Here is a 25,461-nt window from a genome sequence, read left to right as displayed (position 1 = left end):
TCTCCTTCTCCTTCTCCTTCTCCTTCTTCTTCTTCTTCTCCTCCTTCTCCTCCTTCTCCTCCTTCTCCTCCTTCTCCTCCTTCTCCTCCTTCTCCTCCTTCTCCTCCTTCTCCTCCTTCTCCTCCTTCTTCTTCTTCTTCTTCTTCTTCTTCTTCTTCTTCTTCTTCTTCTTCTTCTTCTTCTTCTTCTTCTTCTTCTTCTTCTTCTTCTTCTTCTTCTTCTTCTTCTTCTTCTTCTTCTTCTTCTTCTTCTTCTTCTTCTTCTTCTTCTTCTTCTTCTTCTTCTTCTTCTTCTTCTTCTTCTTCTTCTTCTTCTTCTTCTTCTTCTTCTTCTTCTTCTTCTTCTTCTTCTTCTTCTTCTTCTTCTTCTTCTTCTTTTCTTCTTCTATGTTGGTCTTGGGGCTTATACTCTGGGCCTGGGTCCTGTGCCTCAGCTCTTCAGCCCAAGGCAGGCACTTACCACTTGAGCCACAGCAACACTTTCAGTATTTTTTCTATTGGTTTATTGGAGATAAGTGTTTCATGACTTTTTCTGCCTGGGCTTCGAAGTCATGCTTAAGCACTGATAATTTTCATTTATCTTTTGGCCTATATTAATTTTGGAAATTCAAATTCTATCTATTTTCCTATAATATCTACCCTTTAGTGTTACGGTTATTAAAAAAATTAGTTCTGGCTCTAATCCTAGCTCAGGAGGCTGAGATATGAGGTTAATTGAAAGCCAGACCAGACAGGTTATTTTTGATAAATAACTCAGAAAGCTGGACGTAGTCCTGTAGCTCCAAGTGTATATCGCTATCCTTGAGAACAAAGAGCTTCAGGGATAGCTCCCAGCTCAAGCTCCAGGATCTGCAAAAAAAAAAAAAAAAAAAAAAAAAAAATTAGAAATGGGTACTGCAATCCTAGCTATTTAGGAGAATGAAATCTGATGATTATGGTGGGAAGCCAGCTCAGATAAGAGTGTCTGTGAGACTTTTATCTCCAATTAACCAACAAAAAGCTGGAAGTTGTGCTGTGGTTCAAATAATGGAGTGCTAGACTTGAGCACAAAAGCTAAGCCCCCAGGCCTTGAGTTCAAGCCCTAGGACCAACACAAACACACACACACACACACACACACACACACACACACACACACACACACACACAGAGCTGTGCTGGCATGAGCTCTTCAGTCTTTTCTCCTTATGAGATTTTTTTCATTAATATTTACACAATATTTTATTATTTTCATTCAGGTGAAATCTTTACTTAATTCTCTGAGTGGAGAAGAATTAGAGGCTCTAATATTTGAATTAGAACAACTCAGAAGCATTTTCCCTAGCAGAATTTTATGAGGAAGAAGAAGAAGAGAAAAAAGGTAATATGAAAATTCAGAATCGGAGTGGGAAGATGCAATGTATTTATTATTACTAGAGTATTTATTATTACTAGGGTATTCATTATTATTAATATTAATATTATTACTAGATTATTTATTATTACTAGAGCAATTTGTGTGTTTGTGTGTGTGCACGCACAACGCCTGTGCTAGTCCTGGGGCTTGAACTCAAAGTCTGTTTGCTGTCCCTGACCTTCTTTGCTTAAAGTTAGACCTTTAAGGACTTGAGCCACACCTCTACTTCCAGCTTATTTTTTGTGATTAGAGATAGGAGTCTCATGGAGTTTTCTTCCTAGGCTGGCTTCCAACTGTGATCCCGAGATCTCAGCTGCCTGAGTAGCAGTCTGACAAGGATAGCCACTGGTACCCTGCATCTCTCTCTTTTTTGCAGTGAGAATTTTCATGTAGAATTCTTTTTGCAACTTTCCCCCATCTAGGTGTTCAGACACGTCAGCCTCTTGCTTATGTCTTCTTCTTTTTTTCCCTGTCAGACTCCTCTTAGCATCCCTCATACTGATATTGTTCGTACACCCCTGCCAGTGATTACAGTTAGAGATTGCTCTTTTCAGAGTTTGTCCTCAGTTTGGCTAATGTTTCTTTATATCTCTGGATACTTCATCTGTGCCTCGTGACTTGTGGGATCCTTAATCCCATCTTGAATTGAGGCAGAAAAGGTGGTAGTACCTAAAACATGAGTGACACTCTTCCCCCTCCCTGCCTCCACAATTTAAAGCCTGTATCTCTTAGAAAATATGAATGTTGAAGCTGCTCATTTTTTATAGTAATAGGTAATGTGGCAGTTAGTATAAAATGTAATTTCTGGACAAATGAATCTTAAGGTTGTTTTATTTTAACATTTAATTAGATATATTTCTAAGACATATTCTCTGCTAATTGGCTATTTTAAGAAAGTGGAATCCAATGAATTCAGTTTTGTCTTTTTTTTTTAAGCTGGTCCTAGGATTTGAACTCAGGGCTTGGATGTTGCCCTAAGCTTTTTTGCTCATGGGTAGTGCTCTACCACTTGAACCACTGCACCACTTCTGGCTTCTTCTGAGTAGTTCATTGGAGATAAGAGTTTCACAGACTTTTCTGCCTGGGCTGGCTTTGAACCATGATCCTTAGATATTAATTTCCTGAGTAGCTAGGATTACAAGCATGAGCCACCAGTGCCTAGCCCATTTGTAGTGTTTAAATGAACTATTTACTTTGCCATGGAATGACATTTTCACTCTGAAGTATACAAGTGGTCATAGAGACTAGAATTTTATTTGGTGAACATTTCTTAAAAGTGAATGAAATGAGCCTTTACGACGAGAAAAGCAACGATGTATGAGTCATGATACACATTCAAACTAAGTTTCAATTTTATAGAATGTATTTATTGCTCTGTTGAGCTTTGTAGCTTCCCAGTGCTGTTTACAGACTATGCTGATGAAATCTGTGTTGATAATAACAGCTATATTCATTGATTTCAGGACAGTTGGTCAGCATTTGGAAGATTTGTGTGACTCAGTGTGAGTATTTTCCCATTATTTAATGTGTGATGTTAGCAAATCATGTACAGGCAAAAGAAAAGAAAAGACTAACTGATTTTAATTTAATACATCCAAGCAGAAAATCTTATGGTATAGCTTCAGGCTCATTGCTATATATCTCATTACAACTAAATTTTAAGAGATGACCACTAGTTGAGTTTTAGTGTAATATTAAGGAGTATGCCAGCATTAGCTTTATTGATAATCTGAGAAGGCAACTAAAATATTTCTTCCTTTTCTAACTAAGTGACTTTGTAAGGTAGATTTTCTGCATATACTTGAAACATCATAACCCAACAGACAGTATAAAAGCAGATGAGAGAATACAGGTGTCTTTCATTAGGCTAAAGGATGAAGAGATTTATTAAAGATGTAAAACAATGGGACTATTCTGCTGAAATTTTACCTTTTTTGGAAAATACAGTTTTTTTCAATAAGCGTATATTAATAAGTAGTGTTTCTTTTCTTTCTTTTTTTTTTTCTTTTTGGTGAGTTGTGTGGAGTAAACTCTGGGCTTGGGTGCTGACCCTCAGCTCTTTAGCTCAGTGCTAGTATCCTACCACTTGAGCCACAGCGCCACTTACAACTTTTTCTGCTTATGTGGTGCTCAGTAATTGAACTCAAGGCCTCATGCATACAAGACAAACACTCTACCACTGAGCCACCTTCCCATCCCCAGTGTTTTTGTTCTTAAGTTTACAAAACTACCATAAGCACTTGAGTTCTAAATTTTCTTTTGTTTGGGTTGTGAAACTAGGACTCAATACCTGATGCTTTGCTCATTAGCTGAGTTCTACTTTTTAACATATCTGTCTGTTTCTCTCGTGTGTGTGTGCATGCACATGCGAATGCATGTGTATCCCCTATTTTTTATTTAATTTATTTATTTTTGTGCCAGTCCTGGGGCTTGAATTCAGCACTTAGGCATTGATCCTGAGCTGTAGTCTACCACTTGAGTTATAGTTGTACTTCTGGGTTTTTTTTGTTTTGTTTTGTTTTGTTTTCTGAGTAGTTTATTGGAGATAAGAATCTCATTGACTTTCCTGCTCCAGCTAGCTTTTAATAGCAATCTATAGATCTCAGTCTCCTGAGTGTGTAGCTAGGATTACTGGTGAGAGCCAACAGTTCCTGGCTCTACTAACATTTTTTTTTGCCGGTTGTGGGGCCTAAACTCTGGGTCTGGGCACTGTCCCTCAGCTCTTCAGCTCAAGGCTAGCGCTCTATCACTTGAGCCACAGTGCCACCTCTGGCTTTTTCTACTTATGTGGTGCCGAGGAATGGAACCCAGGACCTCATGTATGCAAGGCAAGCACTCTACCACTGAGCCACCTTACCTTTTTAATTAGCTCTTTGGGAGCTCTCAAAATTTAAGAGTATTAAGAGGTCCTGAGACTAGCATGTTTGAGAGCTGCCAGATGAAAAATTTCCAAATATTAGTGCTTTTAAAGATGGCTCTCTGTTTACTTCTTTGAACTGTCAGTGTGCTTGCCACTGATATTTCTAAACCTCATTTGATTTTTTTCTTTTTTTTTTTTTTTTTTTTTTTTTGTCGGTCGTGGGGCTTGAACTCTGGGCCTGGGCGCTGTCCCTCAGCTCTTCAGCTCAAGGCGAGCGCTCTACCACTTGAGCTACAGTGCCACTTCCGGTTTTCTGGTGGTTTATTGGAGTTAGGAATCTCATGGTCTCTCCTGCCCGGGCTGGCTTTGAACCGCGATCCTCAGATCTCAGCCTCCTGAGTAGCTAGGATTACAGGCATGAGCCACCAGCGCCCGGCTTTGATTTTTTTCTATTTCTCATCAACTGTAAAATAACTAGTCTTCAAGTTTTCTGCAAAGCGAATATTTCTCAGTGAGAAACTTTTGTTACTCCTTTAGTATGGATTTTATGCAGACTGGGACATTTTCTTTTTTGTTTGTTGTCTTCAGCATCGTGTTTAAGAAGTCAGACTAGACAATTGTATAACATCTTACTAATAAATGATTCCTTAGTCTATGTAAAAGCTTGATTCCTGATTAGAAATTTTTTTCTGACCAGGTACTGGTGGCTCACACCTGTAAACCTAGATACTCAGGAAACTGAGACCCCGGATCTGGGTTTAAAGCCAGCTCACCAGCAAAGTGTGAGACTCTGATCCCCAGGTAACTACCAAAAGCCCAAAGTGGAGCTGTAGCTCAAGTGATAGATTGTTAGATTTGAGCTGAAGAAGCTCAGGGACAGCACCCACGCCCTGAGTTCATGCCCTAGGACTTGCACAAAAAAAGAAAAAAAAGATTTTTTGAACATAAGTTCTTAATGTTTTTCTGAAGTATTGAGATGGCAGTTAACTATGATGGGCTTTGTAGTTATCCACTGAGTCAAAATGAAGATCTGTCTTTTACTAAAGCCATGTGACCTGCAATCCTGAGCTCTTTTCTCATCTGTAAGGTAACCCAATCTAATTCCTTACAGGTTGTTAAAATAAGTACTAAATTAAATACTTTATTCAGAGGCTGGGAAGGTGTCTCAGTGGTAGAGTGCTTGCCTTGCATGCATGAGGCCTTGGGTTCGATTCCTCAGTACCACATAAGCAGAAAAAGCCAGAAGTGGTGCTGTGGCTCAAGTGGTAGAGCACTAGCCTTGAGCTGAAGAGCTGAAGAGCTGAGAGACAGTGCCCAAGCCCAGAGTTCAGACCCCAAGACTGGCAAAAACAAAACAAAACAAAAATGAAATAATGTATTCAATAAGTGGCATAATATTCATAAGCAAGAGATGGTAATTATTTTAATGATTCCAAAGATATAATAGATTAAAAAATCTGCTTTTTAGAAGTCTTAACTTAGGAAACACATAAAGCCATTGTGATGTGTTTAGATAGTTGCATTCTTTCTAATTACTCCTCAATATGACAGTTGTGTTATTTATAAACTTTTTTCTGCAATTAACTGCATTTGTTCATGTAATCAGCATCTGTTTGGTGTAGGAATGGGAATCTTGAACTTTAAATACCATTCAGAGGACTCTGAGGGATTTTCTAAACAGTTGGATTTTTGTCTAATATGTTCACCAGAAATGACTCTGAAAAGAGACTCCTGCCCAACTCCTATCACTCTTTGCCAGCCCTCCTCAGTGATATTTGTTGAGAATTCAGCAGTGATGTTGGCATTTAATGATATCTCAATGAAGTACTGAAAAAATGGAAGTAGCTGACGGGGATAAAGGTAGGAACCTGCTGTTGTGGTAGTGTTGGTCATCTTTTTCTATCAGCATTCTTGGTCCTTGCCATCCCTTTGCCTAAGAATATGTCTTCCGATTTTGGGAGAGTCCTGCCTTTCTCCAAAGTCCCTCCAATGCCCACACTTTATTCCTTTATTTATTTATTTTGTTATTGTTGTTTTTGGTGCCAGGACCACAGCTTGAACTCAGCTGATGTCTTACTAATCTGAACCACGACACCAGTCTGTCTTTTTCTTGCTAAGTGGAGATAGATCTAAACAGAATTTTCTGCCTGGCTGGCTTTAAACGTCCATCCTCCAGGTCTCAGCCTCCTGAGTAGCTGATTATTGTCGTGAGCCACCAGCACCATCCTACATACTTTCGATGCAACTTCTCCTCATCTCAATGCCAGTCACCAAATGCAAAGCCTCAGGCAAGTACTCTACCATGGAGTTACATCCCTAGCCTAATACTGGGCCACACTCCTGCCCAATATATACTTAATTCTGTGGAAAGTATTTGGTAGTGATCTTCCACCATTGTTTTCCTTTGTTATGATGGTACTGGGGTTTGAGCTCAGCTCACTCAAACTTAGTAAGCAGACACTCTACCACTGAGCCATGCCTTGGGCCCTGCTTTCCCTTGACTGTTTTCAGGGAGAGTATGGTTTCCTGCCTGGATGCATGCCTGAACTACAATTACCGATTTCAGTCTTCCTGTCATTGTTAGGATCACAGACACTTGCCACTGTGTCCAGCCTCTCTGTTGAGATGGAATCTCCTAAAATTTTCTGCCCAGGCTGGGCTGGAACTGAGATCCTCTTAATTTTGGACTCTCACATTAGTGTAGGAGGATGAGCACATATTAATGTAACAGACTATGGCTGAGAAGGGATCTCACAAACTGTGCTGCCAAGGCTGACCTCAAATTATAATCCTCCATTCTCAACTTCCCAAATACCTAGGTTTACAGGCATGAGCCACAGCAGTGACCTGCCTCATTTTGTTCTCAACACTTACCAAAAAAAAGTTATTAACACTCAAACATAATACATTGTATATCTGAACATTGTAAATTAAATGTATATATTGGAATATTATTTACATTCTAAGTATACACTAAATAATTTTTTAGAACAGAATGAGATAAATATAAATGAAAAAAATTCTGCATGCTATTGGATCATTTTGTCAATATTTTGTGATATAGGTATGTCATTATGTTTTTAGATTAATTTCTTGCACCCAGTAGGATTTAGTTGGATGACAACCTACGAGTCAGGTTTTAGATTTTTATTCATATTAGGATATAGTTAAATGTTGCTTAAATGAGTTACGTTGGTAAGGATGGTATTAATGAGATCACCTTCACAATCCATCTTATACTTGGGATTGCTAAGTCATTTTAATTCTTTCTCTTAAATGCCAAGGGAGAGGCACAAATGAGCTATGATACATTCTTCCCACCAATCCCAGGAAATTTGGGGGACAATGGTCAGATAAAGCAGTAACAATTTGCCCTTTAAGCTATAGACTGATGATTAAGAAATATATAGATTCTAAAGGTTAAAACCTTTGGCTGGTCTCAAAGTGAGTGAATGGATAGGATTTAGGTGTGTAAAGAGAGAAGGAATATTTCCTGACAGTATGTTTGGCTGTCTTGATTATAGTTTGCTCTTGACTTACCCATATGTTTGCATGTTTCTTCAGTGAGGTGTTCTGTTTTCCCATCATCAAGATAGCATTTTCCTTAGCACCCTTCCAACATTAATCCTTTCTCCCGCTGATTTAAACATCATCTTGCTCACTTGGATCATGGATTATTCCCTCAATTTTACTTCCTTTTTTGTTCCTAGATTAGTGCTGATCAGTTCTCTACTCAGCCATTAAAATGATCTTCCTTTGATTTAAATTTGATCTTACTTGTCTCTGTTCTAAAAATCATTCAGTGGTTCCTCATCTCTTCGTTAGAAACTTTGAAATCTTACTAGGATGTAAAGGCCTAGTCTTTGCTGGATCCTACTTTGTCGCTTTTTTCCTTTGTTTACATTAAATGCTGTGATTATACTAAACTTCCTGCTATGCTTTCACCCCCTAATCTTGGCACTCATTTTCTCTGCCTGAAACTCTTCCCAAAACTTGAATTCCATTTTTTAAATTCTTTTTCTTTTCTTTTTTTTCTGGTCCTGGGGCTTGAACTCAGGGCCTGGGTTCTGTCCCTGAGCCTCTTTGTGTTGAAGGCTAGTGCTCTACCATTTGTGCCACAGGGTCACTTCTGTCTCTTTCTGTTTGTGTGGTACTGAGGAATCAAACCCAGGGCTTCATGCATGCTAGGCAAACACTGTACTACTAAGCCACATTCCCAGCCCTGAATTCCATTTACTTTATACAATATCTGCTTCATACTCTCCATTCATTCTTCTGTAATGTGACGCAAAGAGCATTGAGAGTGGAGGCCAAGGTTTAACTCCTAACCTTTGCTAAGAAATCTTGTGGAAATTCTTGACCTCTTCCAGCCTTCATTATCTTTATTGCCAAAGTGTGATAATGCCCACCTCTCTTATAAGCCCATTAAGAACATCTATCGACATACTATGCACAAAAAAATTCTATAAGCATGTCACCCAAAGATGTTTGGGGTGGCAACGTGGGTGATGACAACAAGAATGATCCACCCAAGGAAGCATTTAGCTTCACTGCTCAGGTGACCTTCCTGAACCATCCAGGCCAAATCAGTGCTAACTATGCCTCTGTCCTGGATTGTCATTCAGCGTAAATTGCTTGCAAGTTTACTGACTGGAAAGAGAAACTTGAACAGAGATCTTGTAAGAAGTTGGAAGCTAGTCCTAAATTCCTGAAGTCTAGTGATGCTGTCATGGTTCATATGGTTCCAGCAAGCCTTGTGTATGTGGGGAGCTTCTCTGACTATCCTCCTTTGGGTCATCTTGCTGTTTGTGATAGGAGACAGTTGCTGTGTGTGGCATCAAAGATGTGGACAAGAAGTCTGCAGGAGCTGGCAAGGCCACAAAGTCTGCCCAGAAATCTCAGAAGGCCGAGTGATTATTATTATCCCTAACGCCTGTAGCTTCAGCTTAACCAGTGGTGGAAGAAAAGTCTCAGAAATGTTTGTCTTAATTGGACATTTAAGTTTAATAGTGAAAGAATGGATAATGATAACAATGCATCATAAAAACTTGAGAAGGAAAGGAAAAAATTCTATAAGCACTCATATTCCATGCTCATTAAATTGTTATGCATACTTCTGCTGCCTTCACTCCTCTTCCTTCTCACCTTTCTTGTGATCCTCAGCAGTTTTTCTGGAATGTTTTTCATGTAAAACTTTGTTTTTTTCAGGGGATGAAGATTTTTCTGAAGAGATAACAGAGATGTTTTTCCCAACACATCTCCTGCAAACCAGACAAACTGGCCAGGGTAAGTTATTACTTCTTGGTGATTGTGATTCATTTATTTGTGACACTTCAGTGAATAAAAACTGAGATAGTAACCATTTACAATATGGAAGTAAGAGCAAAAGCCTTTCTCTTTGTTGATGACTTGTGAGCTATGTTCATATCCAAGGTCAGAGTGGGCAGAGAGGTTCTATATCCAGAGAAATATTTAATACAACATATATTCCATTGCCTGCTCATGCACAGGACATGGGATGCTTTTTCCTTTTATACCTATCTTTCCCAGGCTCAGGAGACATTCTGTAAACCAGTAAGCCCCAGGCACACAATGCTCTCTGGACAGAGGGAACTGATATAATCAAGATGTCCTGTGTGCTCCTAAGTCCTAGGGTAAGGACCCTAATAACTGATCTTTTTGGTTGTTGTTGTTATTAGAAAATAAATTTTGTTATGGAATGTCTTGGGTAGAAGAAAGACATTCCTCAAGCAACAAAGTAGCAGAAAGTTCCAGGCCAGCCTGTGCTAGCAGGGTTTGACCTCAAAAAGAAAAAAAAAACATAAAGAAATACATGTTTAAAATCTACTGAATGTAAGAAAGAAAGAGTACGGTTTCCTGTGAGTATATAATGTCAGAGAGTTTCCTGGAAACAGTAGCCTCTAAAATGGGATGATTGTTTTTCTTTATAGGGAAATAGTAATAACATTTATTATTATAACCACAATTCAGTGACATTCAGTACATTTCCAGTATTGTAGAACCATCACCTTTATCTTATCCCAAACATATCCATCACCCTTGACAAAAATTTTGGACCATTAAACCATTCATGCCTCTTGCCTTCCCTCAACCCACAGTAGCCCTGAGTTATTTTCTGTGTCTGTGAACCTTCTTACTCTTGGTACTTTATTGTTGTAGTCTGAATGTTTGGATTTCCATAATTTTTCATATGTTAACACTTGATCTTTTATTCTTATCCCCTAATGTTTGCTTTCTCCATGAAACCCTCTCAGAACACTCTTCGGGAACTCATCTTCTGCAGTTCAAGTGCATCTCTTCACTATTCAATCTAGTATTGTTTAAAAATGGTCAAATTTAAGAAAAGTCATAAAAAGAATATAAACAGTATTTATGTGCTTTTTATGAAAATTCACTATAGTTAACATTTTCCTTCATTCGCTTAATCACTTATTTGTGTGTATGTTCTCTTTGTGGACATACATTTGAGATTAACTTGTATATATCATAGTCCTCTATTCCTACATATTTTAATCTTGCTCTCCTCAGGATAAAAATGTCCCATTATTACATAGCCACAGTAGTTACCGGCTTCAGTAAATTAATCACAATGCCATACTTTGCTTAATCTTTGTCTATATTTCAGTCTTGACAATTGGCTCAATTCTGTCCCTGTCATTTTTTTCTCCAGTACTAATACCAGTACATGATCATGAATTATATATAGTTGTGTATACTTGATCTCCTATAGTCTATAATAATTCTCTGCTTTTCCTTTATAACATTACTATTTTTAACAACACAAGCACCTGCTTCCATTTAGTAGCTAGGATGAGAGGTATGAGTGACTGCTGACTAGCAAATGTAGAGTTCTTGAGGGTTAAATTGTGTTATTTGTTTTTGTTTTTGTTTTTGTTTTTTACAAACTATGAGGCTCATTGTAAAAAATGCTCAGTGTTGTTGACCCCATATAAACTAGCTTATTCTCCCAAATATACATGTAGATGTTCAATAAGCAGATATGTCTCTATATTTTTATTCTAGGTAACTTGCTAGGTGCTAGGGAAGTAATGATGAGAATGACATAGAAAAATCACAAGAATAAAAGAAATCATGTTAATAAATATTTTTGAGGTCAATAATTCTCAATGTGGTCCCTATGTGGCAATTCTCGGAAGGCAGTTTTCAAATAATTGAAATTTTTGGCATAGAGATACAGGGTATAGCAGGGGCATTGGCCTGGTTGTCTGCAAACTAAGGGTGTAGGGAAAAGTGCACTGGAGCATGTGGTTCTGGGAATAATTTTTTAATATTTTTGTTTACATTTTTTACCTTTTTTTCTCCAGGCTAGCAGGCTTCATACCTTGAGCCACAGCTTAATTACTCACTTTCTTTTTTCTTTGTTCATTTTTGCTGACCTTGGGGCTTGAACTCTTCTGCCTGGGCCCTGTCCCTGAGCTTCTTTTGCTCAAGGCTAACACTCTACCACTTCAGCCACAGCACCACTTCCAGCTTTTTCTGAGTAGTCTATTATGTTTCTCGGACTTTCCTTCCTTGCATCAAACTGTGATCCACAGAACTCAGCCTCCTGAGTATGAGTAGCTAGGATTACTGGTGTGACCCTTTGGCACCTGGCTAGGTTTTTCTTATGTTTTGGTTCTGGACCTAGGGCTTGAACACAGGGCCTGGTCAGTGTTGTTTAGTTTTTGTTTTTGATTTAAAGCTGATAGTCTATTTGAGCCAAAGATCACTTTCTGCCTTTTTGTTGTTGTTTTTATTCTTTGTGTTAATCCCAGGGCTTCAAAGTGGCCTGGCCAGTCTCCAGTGTCCATGCTTTCTCCCCCTCCGCCCCCCTCCCCCCAAGTTAGCAGGCACTACATCTTTAGCCAGTGCACAACTCTTCCTTTTTATTTTTGGTGGTTGTTTTTATTTCTTTGTATTTGGCTTTTATTTATTTATTTATTTTGGCTGGTCACGGGGCTTGAACTCTGGGCCTGGGTGCTATCCCTCAGCACTTCAGCTCCTGGTCCTCTACCATTTGAGCCACAACACCACTTCCAGCTTTTTTTTCTGCTTATGTGATGTTGAGAAGTCGAACCAGGGCCTCATGCATCCAAAGCAAGCAAGCACTCTACCACTGAGCCACCTTCCCAGCCCTGGTTTTCATTTTTTTATGGTGATACTAGGGCTTGACCTGCCAGTCTTCTTGAGGTGTTGGGCTTTTTCCCCCCTCTGGGATGGAAGTTTTACAATTTGAGCCATAGCTCATCTTTTTTTTTTTTTTTGTTAATATTGTAAGGTCTGCTCCTGGATGGCGAGCAGACTCCACACTCCTCACAGCAAAGTCTCCACCCAGTAACTGCGTTACCTAGGCAACTGGGACACCTGGAAGAAGTCACATTTGCATCCACTGAGGTCATATCTGAATTTGATGTGTCCACACCTTTCTCTGCCCGTACCCTAGATAAGGCCTAGCCCAGGCCCAGACTCTCTCTGCTCTCTCTGCTCTTTTCTAGCTCTTTCCTCTCTCTTTCCTCTCTTTCCCAGCTCTCTCTCATTCCAAGGCCTTTCCCAGCCATGTGGAGTGCCAACCTTGCCTGGTCCCAGCAGGTCTACTGAATAAAACTACCCCTTACCTGAATAGCATGTGCATGGTGCTGTTCTTACTCGGCTATCTCTTTTTTTCATACCTAACAAATATGAGATAAGTGTTCTATGGCTCTAACTACTCAACAGGCTGAGATCTGAGGACCTCAGTTGGAAGCCAGCCCAGACAGAAAAGTCCTTGTGAGACTCTTATGTCCAATTAACCACTCAAAACCCAGAAGTGGCGCTATGGCACAAATGGTAGAGCACAAGGCTTGAGTACAAGAGGCTCAGGGACAGCACACAAGTCCTGAGTTCAAGCCCCACAACTGTCAAAAAAGACAGAAAGGAAAAAAGAACTACAGGAAGCCAAGATGACTATCCAGACAGCTTGGTATTGGCATAAGAACAGACATCAGGACCAATGGAATAGAATTGAAATCCCAGAAATGAACCTACAGACCTATAGCCATCTAATCTTCGATAAGGGAGCTAAAACAATAGAATGGAAGAACGACAGCCTCTTCAGTAAATGGTGCTGGTAAAATTGGTTAACTACTTGTAGAAAACTAAAGCTAGATCCTTATATATCACCTTGCACCAGAATCAACTCCAAATGGATCAAAGACCTCGAAGTCAAAGCAGACACTTTGAAAACATTACAGGATGGAATAGGAGAAACCCTAGGTCTCCTCGGCTCAGGCCGAAATTTTCTGAATAGAGACCCGGAAACACAAAAAATCAAAGAAAGGTGGGACAAATGGGATTGCATGAAGTTGCAGATCTTTTGCATGGCAAAGGACATAGCTAGCAAGATCAATAGAAAGCCCACTAATTGGGAGAAGATCTTCACTAGCCATACAACAGACAAGGGTCTCATATCTAAAATATACTTAGAACTCAAAAAATTAAATCCCCCAACAACAAATCTGCAAAGAAAAAACTGCCCAATAAACAAGTAGGCTAAAGACTTAAAGAGAAACTTCTCTGAAGAAGAAAGAAGGATGGCCAATAGACACATGAAGAAATGCTCAGCCTCTCTAGCCATAAAAGAAATGCAAATCAAAACAACATTGAGATATCACCTCACTCCAGTTAGAATGGCAAAAATCAAGAACTCTAACAACAACAGATGCTGGAGGGGATGTGGACAGAAGGGAACCTTACTTCATTGTTGGTGGGAATGTAAACTTGTTCAACCACTTTGGAAAGCACTTTGGAGGTTCCTCAAAAGACTTCACATAGAGCTCCCCTATGACCCAGCAATCCCATTTTTGGGCATTTACCCAAATGTTTACAAACAAGACCACACTAACGCCAACAGCACAACTATGTTTATTGCAGCATTATTTACCATAGCTAAGATATGGAACCAACCCAGATGCCCCTCAGTAAATGAATGGATCAAGAAAATGTGGTATATATACACAATGGAATTCTATGCCTCCATCAGAAAGATGACATTGCCCCATTTGTTAGGAAATGGAAAAACGTGGAAAACATTATATTAAGTGAAGTAAGCCAGGCCAAAAGAAACATAGGTGCCATGGTTTCCATTATTTGCAATATCTAGTATATGTATGAGTCAAGCAGAAAAGGTCAGATAATGTGATGTTATGAAAATGAATCCTTAGATATGTATTTTAATGTTTTTTTTCCTTTCATGCATTTGTTTCTAACGCATTTATAAGATTATCTCTTTGTAGCTTTGTATGTCCCTCCCCCACAGTATAACCCTGCTTTCACTATATTTGATGTCATTATAACTTGTGTAGGAGATGGGGAAAAACAAGTCGTTTAAGGATATAGGTAGACCTGTTGCAACAATGAGAAGTACAAGTTGTCATGTCGAAAACGAGTTTTTCAATGTTGGTGGGGGGGAAAGCCGGGAGGATTGGGTGGGCGGTTGGGTGGGGAGGCTGGGAAGGGATGTGTAGTGTAAACAAAGGAGGAGGCTGCAATGCTTGATAAGAAATGTACGCATTAACCTGCCCATGTAATTGTAAAACCGCTGTACAGTGTGTTCACAAAAAAAAAATAAATAAAATAAAATAAAGAAAGAAAGAAAAAAAAAAGAAAGTTGAGAGCCAAGGTTCAAAGCCATCCTAGGCATGAAAATCCATGAGACGTTTTTCACCAATTAACCAGCAACAGGTAGGAAGCAGTAGAGCTCTAGCCTTGAGTAAAACTCAAGTTTTAGCCCAGGAGTAGCATAAATGAAAAGAATTCTCATTTACTTTCCTGCCCAGGCTGGATTCAAACCACAAATGCTCAGATTTCAGCTATTTGAGGAGGTAGGATTATAGGTGTGAACCATATTTTTAAAATCTTAAATTGGCTCTAATATTTTTGTCCTTCTTTTCACTTAATTTATTATTCTTTTTCTCTTTTTCGTAAGTTTGGGTCATCTAGCTTATTATTAGGGCTGGCCACTCTTTCTGAGGTTTTTGTTTTGAAGGTTTTTTTTTTGTGGATTTTTGTCCCAACCTGCAGGACGTCAACGAGGGCGATGAACCTAAACGAGAGGAATGAAGGGACAAGAGACATGAAGAATGACAGCAAGACAGGGATTCTGATCAAGCTGCAAATTTTTATTTTTCACACTGGGGTATTTATATGCTTGGAATAAGGAAGCTTTTAAATTGGCCATTAAGGAAGCTTTTTCATTGGCCATAGCAGCTGCAGGATGTTTGCATAGGGCAGGGTGAAAGGGTGGTCATTAGCAGCTGCAGGATATTTGCATAAGGCAGGATGAAAGCATCGGATTTCTGAGAGTGGTTCTGTAAACTCAGCCACAAGATGTTCTGGTGAGATAGTCAAGCCTATCTTCATGTTGAGAGACTCCTTTTGGCTCCCAACAGATTTTTTTTTTTTTTTTTTGAGCTTGTTATAGTACTTGAACTCCAGGCCTGGTCATTATTCCTAATTTTTTCTCAAGACTAGTAGGCTTCCCACCTCAAGACAGTTCAAATTGTGGCTCTTTATGTATTTTTCTTTCTTTCTGCATTTATTTTAGGTGATGCTCTTATGGCTTGTACTCAGGACTTGGGCATTTTTGCAGAGTTTTTGTTGTTGCTGTATTTTTTTTTTTCTTCATTGCTGGTCCTAGGGCTTGAACATAGGGCCTTAACTTTTGCTAGTCATAAAATCAGGGCAGAGCCACTATGTCTGAGGTTTTTCCCTTTTCTTTCTCAAGACTAGCAGTCTCTATGGCTTGAGCCACAGATAAAGTTCTGGCTTTATTTATTTATTTATTTTCATTTTTGTTGCTAGGGCTTCAACTCATGACATGGCCACTCTCCTGAGGCTTGAAGTCAGGGCAGGGCCACTGTGAATGAAGAATTTTTTGTATTGTTTGTTCTCAAGGCTAGCATACTTTAACAGCTTGAGCAACAGCTGCATGAATGGCTTTGTTTATGTAATGTTCTCTACCACCCCCACCAGGCAAAAGTTGTAAAGTTCATTTTTTGAAATAATTTCTTATACATCTCATTGTTGCAATCGGTCTAGCTGTATCCCTATTTAAACAATTTGTTTTTTCCCTTCACCTTCACAAATTACGCCAACATCAAATACAGTGAAAATGGGATCAAATACAGTGAAAATGGGGGAGTTATTTATTTATTTGGTTCTGGTCCTAGGGCTGGAACACAGGGAGTGGTGACTGTTCCTAAACCTGAAATCAGGGCAAGGTCACTGTGCTGGAGTCTCTCCCATGTCCTAAAACTTAAGCCACATTTCAACATCTGGCTTTGTAAAACAAATTTGGTGATTCATAAGGGATAAGTTTCTTATGGAGGAGCTGGGAAGTGGCTCAGTGGTAAAGTGCTTGCCTTGAGCTGAAGAGCTAAGGGACACCATCCAGAGCTGGAGTTCAGGCCCCACAACCCATAAAACAGAAAAAAGAAAAGAAAAAAAAAAGCTGAGTGCCAGTGGCTTACGCCTGTAAGCCACTACTCAGGAGGGTGAGATCTGAGGATTGCAGTTCAAAGCCAGACTGGGAAGGAAAGTCCATGAGACAATTATCTCCACTAAATCACCAGAAAACCAGAAGTGGCCCTGTGGCTCAAGTGGTAGAGCACTAGCCTTGAGCTGAAGAGCTTAGGGACAGTGTGCAGGCCGAGTTCAAGCCCCATGACCAACCCCAAAAAAAGAAAGATTCTCATGGGAAGACAGGGACATTAGCCAGGCTCTAAAATCAGAGGATGGTGGTTCAAAGCCAGCCAGGGCAGGAAAGTTGTTGAGACTCTCATCTCCAATTAATCACCAAGAGCTTGGAAGTAGAATAGTTCTAGTCTTGTGCAAAACAGCACAAGTTCAGGCCCCAGGACTAGCACACATAAAACCAAGTGTCATGGAGCTTCCTGCCCAGGTTGATTATGAACCACAATCCTAAAATTTCAGCTTCCACAGTAGCTAGGATTATAGGCATGAGCCACTACTTAAAAATATTTCATTGACTTCGCTCTTCTTCTTTTGCCTTCTTATTATATTGTTCATTTCGTGTGTGTGTGTGTGTGTGTGTGTGTGTGTGTGTGTGTGTGTGTGTGTGTGTGTGTGTGTGTCCGTCCTGGTGCTGGTTGTAGACCTTGAACTCTGGAGCCTAGCCACAGTCTCTGAATTTGTTTTTCTTTTATTTTTAATGCTGTTTCTAGGCTTTGTATTCAGGGCCTAGTCCCTGTCCCTGAGTCATTCTTTTGTTGCTGGTGGTGGTGGTCCTAGGGCTTGAACATAGGGCCTGGTCACTTCCTGGGTTTGAAACCAGGGCAGGGCCACTGTGTATGAGGGATTTTGTTGTTCATTTTCCCTCAAAGCAAGCAGTCTCTGTGGCTTGAGCCACACAGATCAACTTCTGGCTTCTTTTACTTTTTGGCAGTTCATGGAAGATAAAAAATCTCATAGAAGATAAGAGTACTGTATCAGCACCTGAAATCTGAGGATTGGGGTTGAAAGCCCAGGCAGGTAAGTCCATAAAACTTATCTCCATTTCATCCCCCAAAGAAAGGAAGTGGTAGAATGCTACCTTTAAGAAAAAAAAAATTCTATTTCAACCCCTGGGTTCAAGACCCACACCTGATACATACTCACAAATTCCTAAGGGACTTTTCTGCCTCAGTTGCCTTGGAACCCAGATCTTCAAGTTCTGTCTTTTGTGTAGCTTGAGCTCCAGGTGTAAACCACCAATTCTCTTGGCTTTTGAGCTCATCTTCCACTCTGATTTTTATTTGTGTATTTGTATTTAATTGATTACTTAGTAGTAGTCCTACCCTATGTATCTGGGCCTGGTCACTGTTATTTTGCTTTTTCATTCAAGGCTGTTGCTTTACCACTTGAACCACAGCTCTACTTCTGGCATTTTTGCTGGTTAGTTGATCAGAGCCTCATGGAATTTCCTGCCCAGGTGGGCTTTTAACCACCATCCTGAGATTTCATGCTCCTAACTGGCATTACATGTCAGCCACCAAAAAGTGCCTGGCTCACTCAATTTTAATATTTTTTTTGTTTGGTCATGGGGCTTGAACTCTGGGCCTGGGTGCTATCCTCAGCTCTTCAGCTCAAGGCTAGTGCTCTACCACTTGAGCCACAGTGCCACTTCCGGCTTTTTTCTTTTTTGATATAAGGTGCTGAGGAATCAAACCCAGGGCCTCATGCATGCAAGGCAAGAGCTCTACCACTGAGCCACCTTCCCAGCCCTCAATTTTAATATTCTTAATAGGCTCTTACAGTCTTTTTATTCACATGATGATGATGATGATGATGATGATGATGATGATGATGATGATGATCATGATCATGATGATCATGATGTGCTGGTCATAGGTTTGAAATCAGGGCATGGGTGCTGTCCATTATCTTCCAGTTGAGCCTCAGCTCAAGTCCTGGACTTTTCTTTATTCCTTTTTGCTTCTTTCTTGGTGGTTAATTTGAGAGAATTGTCTCATAAAAAACCTTGGCACTACTCAGGAGGTTGAAATCTGAGGATTGTGGTTTCAAGCCAGTCCTGACAAGAAAATCCAAAACACCCTTTTCTTTTTCTTTTTGTTGTTGTTGTTGTAATGACAAAGGTGAGGTGCAGTGGATTTGCAGTTTCATTAACAGGTAAAAAGGATGTTTGTTTTTGAGCAATAGCCTCCCAAAGTACACTGCCTCCTGACTAGGGATGGTCCACTGATGGTTAGAATGACTTGTCTTCCTTCTATGACCCTATTACCCTGGTAACCGATTGTTTACAAAGATGTGATCCTGATTCCTTAGCAACATGAGAAGGGATAATATCATTCCTAGGTTGGGATGAAAACCAAGTGGATCCCCCCATTTGGTGTGCTGCCTCGCTCTGGGGGGCCAGGATGATAGTGCACCCTTCTGTGAAGAAGGAAAATGACTTGAACAATTCTGTACTCTTTGTTCATTTCTGACAGATGAGGGCTGTAGATATATTCATGGACTCATCTAGGGACAAGCAGGGAATTTTCTAGGATCTCCATTGTGTCTAGGAAGGAAGGGCCTCAGGTTTTGCTGCAGAGAGATGCATCCTACAGTGCGGTTGCAGCAGCCCTGGCTTGCTCCAATGCCAGTGATTTCCCAGATCAGCAATATACCTGGACCCAGGAAATGGCACCTTGTGCAGATGAAATAACTCTCAGGACATCTGTCCTGATGACCACGGAAGCCTATGCCAGTGCAAGCGACGGTGACACAATGCTGCTCATGTGGCTAGGAGTATGGAAGTGGCACTGGTGTGGATTAGAGGTGTTGGGTAGCACACGTGGTGGATGCTTTCTGCTCTGCCCACCACATGACTAAAGGCAATGCTGGATTCTCTCTGAATTTAACTGGGGTCTGGGGGACTGTGGATTTTCTGGGATGCCAAAGCCCCCAGGGGGACATAGGTTGAGCTGGACTAGGTGAAAGGGAGTGAAGGAAACCTCCAGAAAAAAGGAAGTCTTGATTCTCTTTAAAAGTTCCTTTAATGCTTAAATTTTAATCAAAATGGGAAATAAATGGAAAAAGTGATTCTAGATCTCAGTTTCCTGAATAGGTGTGACACTAGTACCCAGCTCACTCTTTTGTATCTATTGAGTTTATTAGGTTCTAGACACTGTAGCAAGGAAAAAAAGAAAAGCTTTGTTTTGAAGGTCTATGCCTTTGTGTGTGGGGTTGGGGGAGGGTAGAGAATGTATACACATAAATATGTTTAAATATATGATGGAAAAAATATATTGAGTGATGTGCTAGGGAGGAATGCTAGCAATTTGCAGTGATGTATGAGTTCAGAAAAGCCTCATATGGTAAATGACTTAGAAGAGATCAAGGCAACTCATCCAGGCCCCAGAATCAGGTAGATTCATGAGCTCGAAGTATGAGCACCTACACCTGGGCCCCCTCCCATTTCTGGAGTTCCCTCCATACAACTGACCCCTCCCTCTCTCTGCCCAGACCCACCTGGACTCCCATCTACCTCACTTCCTTTTCCCTCAGATCCTCATGCTACCAGGATAGTGATGGAGGTCATGTGCTCCCTCTTGGGGGAAATATGGGTCCTCTAAAAAACCTTGTAATAATCTTTCTCCTTTGCCTTCCTGCTTCTGCATGGTCCCCTTGCATGGATTTTTTCTAATCCTCTTACATTGGTCGCCCCTGTGGGGATGGGCTCCCCAGTGGGTTTGATCCTCCCTCCACTTCGGAAGGAGGTTCAACCAGCTTCCCTGGGACCCATCCTGAGATCCTATATGCCAGTCACCAGAGGATCACAAAGGTAACTTTCTCCTGACTGAGCGCTCTACCAGCCTATCCAACACTGCTAATTAAATCCCACTCCAGGGTAAGTGACCAGTTTATCTGAGGTCTGGGTTTCTGATTCTGATATCTCAGTGGTAAGGCCACCTGGGCCTCTGTGACTTACTGAGCCCCCCTTCCCCTCATCAGAGCCAAAACTTAGCCAAGTGCCAGGGGCCTACCTTGGCCCAAGGAACCCTCCTCCATGGCCCAAGGAATGCAAATGGACAAACATGAAGACATTCTCCACTGGCAAGGCCACCACCCCCTTTAGGAGCCAACCTGTACTGTGGAGAACACTCTAATATAGACCCGTGGAATCAGGTCCCTTACCATGGGTAGGACACTAAATTTCTTTACATTAAGGTCACCTGGGCCTTGGAGGGCTGCTGAGCCCTTCAATCAAATTTTGCCCCAAATTTAAAACTCCACTTCTGTGAGTGCTTGGGCAGATAGCTCTGGCTCTCTCTCTCTCCCTCTCTCCCTCTCTTCCTCTCTCCCTCTCCCTCTCCCTCTTTCCCTCTCCCTTGTAACTGAAGGTAAAAGTATGGATGAGTTTAAGTTTAAACTCCTCCTCTGTGCCTTTGCAGTTTCCCCTCCTCTGCAGTCTCCCCTGTGAGGCCCTCCCCTCTTTTGCGGCCTCCCCCACAAGGCACTCTCACTTCTGTGGCCTCCCCACAATGCACTCTCACTTCTGCGGCCTCCCAGTGAGGTACACCCCTTTTTGCAGCCTCTTCTGTGAGGCCCCCTCCCCTGAAGGACTTCATCTGTGAGGTCCCCACTGCTCTGCGGGACCCCTCCTCTGCCTTTGTAGTGGGGGTGGAAGCTGAAGCCCCAGTTTTGCCAGAAACAATGCATAAAGCATAAAGTGACTCCATTTAGGGTAGCATCTCTTACTCTTTTCCATGGTTTTCCATGGTCAGGACTGACTTTGTCCTGGCCATTGTCTCAACATCCATTCCTGGGATAGCTTGTCCCGGTTGGTATTTACAGTTTGGACTCAAGGCCTGGGCACTGTCCCTGAGTCCTTCTGTTCCAGGCTAATGCTCTACTACTTAGAGTCACAATGCCACTTTCAGCCTTTGGCTGGATAGTCCTGGTTCTGTGCTGATTAGTAGGGAGATGGAGTTTTAGAAGGATTTTTTTTTGTGTGCCCAGGATGGCTTTGAACTTTCTTACAAAAGCTCTTTTTATTTCCAGTTAAAGCAACAAGGAGATCAATGAAATGGAGGTTACCTATAACTTGTTCACAATTGACTAACAATTACTTGTCAGAGATTTTTAAAAGAAAGCCCAGTAGATGCTTTTAACCTGAGACTGATTGGCACTCTATGACCCACTGCCTCTGGGTAGCCTGCTTAAAGTGGCTTATAGACAACATTTAACCTATAACAAATGTACAGGCCTTTTCTTGGGCTACAGCAGCATAGCCTGTTTAACACCCTGGTTTATAAAAGCATTTTCTGTCTGGCAGAGGAATGCCTACCTATGTAGGCCTTTAGACAGATCTCAATAGGAACATAATCTCAGCTCTACAAGCTTTTCAACAGATGAATTTAACCAGCTCAAAAGTTACTGCCAATTAGGACTTTGAGGAGATACAGGGGTTTTGGGATTTACATTCTACAATCTTAGCTTTTATTACCCACTATCACAGATCTCTGGAAAGTTTTGCCCAGTTAGACCAACATGGGTGATAGGCATGTTTACAAACTTATCTTTCTATGACCTTCTGGCTTGATCAATTTTTTGGAGGACCAAGCTCAAGTAACTCAGGACCTGATACCACTTTTGTCATCCAAACATTTGTTTGTAATTGCCTCTGGATGTTTTAACATTGTCAGGGTCCCTGGAGTGCCTTTCTTATGTTGGGATAAATACATCTTTGGCACTTTCCTTGGTCAGTCGCTGGACTTGAACTCAGGGTTTGAGTGCTGTCCCTCAGCTCTCCAGCTCAGGACTAGCACTTGGCCACTTTAAACTCCAAAACAACTCAGCTTTGAGCACTCTGTTGGCAGATTAGAGATGACAATCTCACAGGGACTTTAGTCTGCCTGTGCCTGGACTGGCTTCAAACTGCAGATCAATGAGTTTTTTTTTTTTTTTTTTTTTTTTTTTTTACAAACAGTCACTTTTACTCCAATTAAAAGCAACAAAGATGGTCATTGGAAGTAGTTTTTTTTTTTTTTTTTTTTTTTTTTTTTTTTGTCGGTCATGGGGCTTGAACTCTGGGCCTGGGCGCTGTCCCTCAGCTCTTCAGCTCAAGGCGAGCGCTCTACCACTTGAGCTACAGAGCCACTTCCGGTTTTCTGGTGGTTTATTGGAGATAGGAGTCTCACGGTCTTTCCTGCCCGGGCTGGCTTTGAACCGTGATCCTCAGATCTCAGCCTCCTGAGTAGCTAGGATTACAGGCGTGAGCCACCAGCGCCCGGCTGGAAGTAGTTTTATAAGCATGGTTTTACTTATTAAATTACATTTGACAAACTTGTCCTATCTTTTACTGTGGGCCTTCCGGCAACTGTTACAAAAAATTTTAGGGGCAAACTAGAATAATCCTATTTCTTTTTACTTTGAAATAAACCTTTAGGAAAATTTTATCTTTTAAACTTGTCTGGGAGGCCAGCCACTCCCCACAACTTCTCAAATTTTTGCAAGGGGGATGTCATTTTAAATCCTTTTTGTAAAGTTATTTTAATTTGCATTTAAATGCATCATTGAAACACTGGGCTGTATATTCTTTGCCTGTAGGCTGTCCTGTGGGCAGTGAATAGAAAGAGTGGCCATATTTTTTTTCTGCAGTCTTTGTTACCTTTAGGAATTTACCTCCAATTGTAAAATAGTATAGAAATCAATTTCTATCCTTTGCTCATACACCCCGTATGGTCTAACTTCTGGCGATGAACATTTACAGAACCAAATATCTAATGTGTCTTGTGTTTTACCCTTAATTAACAGGCTTTTGGTCATGTGAGATGAAGCAAGGCCAGAGTCTGAGAGAGACTGTGGCATCTCCCAACATGTATGGACTGTTGCACCTCCTGTTGGTAACCTGCAATATTTCTACATATACTGGTTAGAGACCTGGTTTACACTGGCTTTTGCAGGCTGGTGCCACTGGTTTAGGCAGCTGTGACTGGGCATAGTCACTCTGGTCCCTTGATCTTAATTGAAGTTGATCGGCACACAGGGGAGAAAACAGAGAATGAAACCCTTAGCTTTAGTTTACTAGCCATGGTCAGTGAACAATAGTTAACTCTTAGCATAAATGGACATAGGAATGACATAATTCACAGCAAACTTAGTTACCAATTTCATTTACTTTGTAAAGGACATTGTCTTTTTTAAGTCCTTTTCCAAGGTCTTTTAAAACTGCCTGTTTTTTCTTTGGCTTAGTCAGGTCACAAAGTTTTAAAGCAATTTAGATTAATTCACAGCTTCCATTGACAAAGATTTTTAGTAGGCAGAGTAACCTTGAAACCATAATCACTTACATATAGTCAAATAAGACACAGACAGACATGTTTGTGCACAGATTATAGAGCGTGCTTAGATTTTAAAATAGACTTTTAAAGTTTTGAAATTTTAGTGGAACTAATTTTCTAATTATGATGGAACCATGTGGTCATTTTAAAATACAAAACTTTGCCAACAAGAAACCTAGTGAACAGGAGGCAATAGGAACATACACTTGGCCTAGCATAATGGCACCACAGGACAGGGGAGGAGGAAGGGGTAGTACTAAGCTGAAGTACCAAGATGCCAATTTGGCACATCCACCACTTGCTCAATGCTAGAGAGAAGATTAATACACTTTTGGTAATATCCAAACTTGTTGGCCTTTATTTCAGGGAGTTTAGACTTAAACTCACCCATTTTCTATCTAATGAGTAGAAACAAGCAATTACTGGTTACATTCTTCCAGGGCTTAACCAAAGCGTTTAGCATATGAAATACTTGTGAAAGAGGTTACAAGCAGGTAATTTTGGCAAGAGGCAGAGTTTAAGGGGAGGGAGAGAGAGAGAGAGAGAGAGAGAGCTACTTGCTCAAGCATTCTCAGAAGTGGAGTTTTAAATGTGGGGCCAAATTTAATGATGGGGACTCAACAGCCCTCCAAGGCCAGGTGGCCTTAATGTAAAGAAATTTAGTGTCCTTCCCATGGTAAGTGACCTGAAGCCATGTGCCTAGAGTAGAGTGTCCTCTGCAGTGCAGGTTGGCTCCTAAATAGGTGGTGGCCCCACCAGTGGAGACTGTCCTTATGTTGGTCCAAGGTGGGTCCTTGGGCCATGGTAGGCCTCTAGTGGCTAATTCCAGCACTTGGCCAAGTTTTTGGTCAGATGGTGAGGGTGGGGCTCAGTTAGCCCAGAAAGGCTCAGGTGGCCTTACCACTGATATTGGAATCAGAAACCCTGACCTCAGACAAACTTGTCACTTACCCTGGAGTGGGAATTAATTAGTGGGGCTGGATGGGCTGGTAGAGCACTCAGTCAGGAGAAAGTTACCTTGATGGTCCTCTGGTGACTGGAGTGAAGGATCTCAGAATAGGTCCCAGGGCAGCTGTTTGAACTCCCTTCTGAAGTGCAGGGGGAGCAAATGCACTGGGGAACCTATCCCAGTATGGAGCCACCAGTGAAAGAGGATCAGACACATCCATCCTATGGGACCATGCAGAGGCAGGCAGGCAAAGGAGAAAGATTATTACAAGGTTTATTAGAGGAGCCATATTTCCCCCAAGAGGGAGCACATGACCTCCATCATCATCCTGGTAGCAGAAGTATCTGAGAGAAAAGGAAGTGAGGTAGATGGGAGTTCAGGTGGGTCTGGGTGGAGAGAGGGAGAGACCAGTT

At 41.0% G+C, this 25,461-nt stretch overlaps 1 protein-coding gene across 9 annotated transcripts in view; it reads left to right on the top strand.

The window, feature by feature from the left end:
• The first annotated feature begins 6,009 nt into the window (after positions 1–6,009).
• Positions 6,010–25,461, top strand: part of LOC138834513 (endogenous retrovirus group K member 13-1 Env polyprotein-like) — a 32,356-nt gene continuing 12,904 nt past the window's right edge. For 2 of the 9 annotated variants that reach the window (XR_011374165.1, XR_011374160.1), the window contains exon 1: positions 17,434–17,803. Coding sequence is in view for 3 of the 9 variants with exons in the window: in XM_070033062.1 (XP_069889163.1) it covers positions 23,590–23,657 (68 nt within the window). In the remaining 6 variants the exon portion in view is untranslated. Of the gene's footprint in view, positions 6,116–6,301; positions 6,544–9,463; positions 9,542–9,805; positions 9,910–17,433; positions 17,804–23,572; positions 23,662–25,461 lie in introns of those variants that run through there. The other 7 variants (XR_011374162.1, XR_011374161.1, XM_070033062.1 and 4 more) reach the window with 6 other exon arrangements.

This window comes from Dipodomys merriami, unplaced genomic scaffold, assembly GCF_024711535.1.
Source record: "Dipodomys merriami isolate MVZ:Mamm:240054 unplaced genomic scaffold, mDipMer1.0.p SCAF_2178, whole genome shotgun sequence".
Lineage (NCBI taxonomy): Eukaryota > Metazoa > Chordata > Mammalia > Rodentia > Heteromyidae > Dipodomys > Dipodomys merriami.
This window is presented reverse-complemented; position numbering and strand designations above follow the sequence as displayed.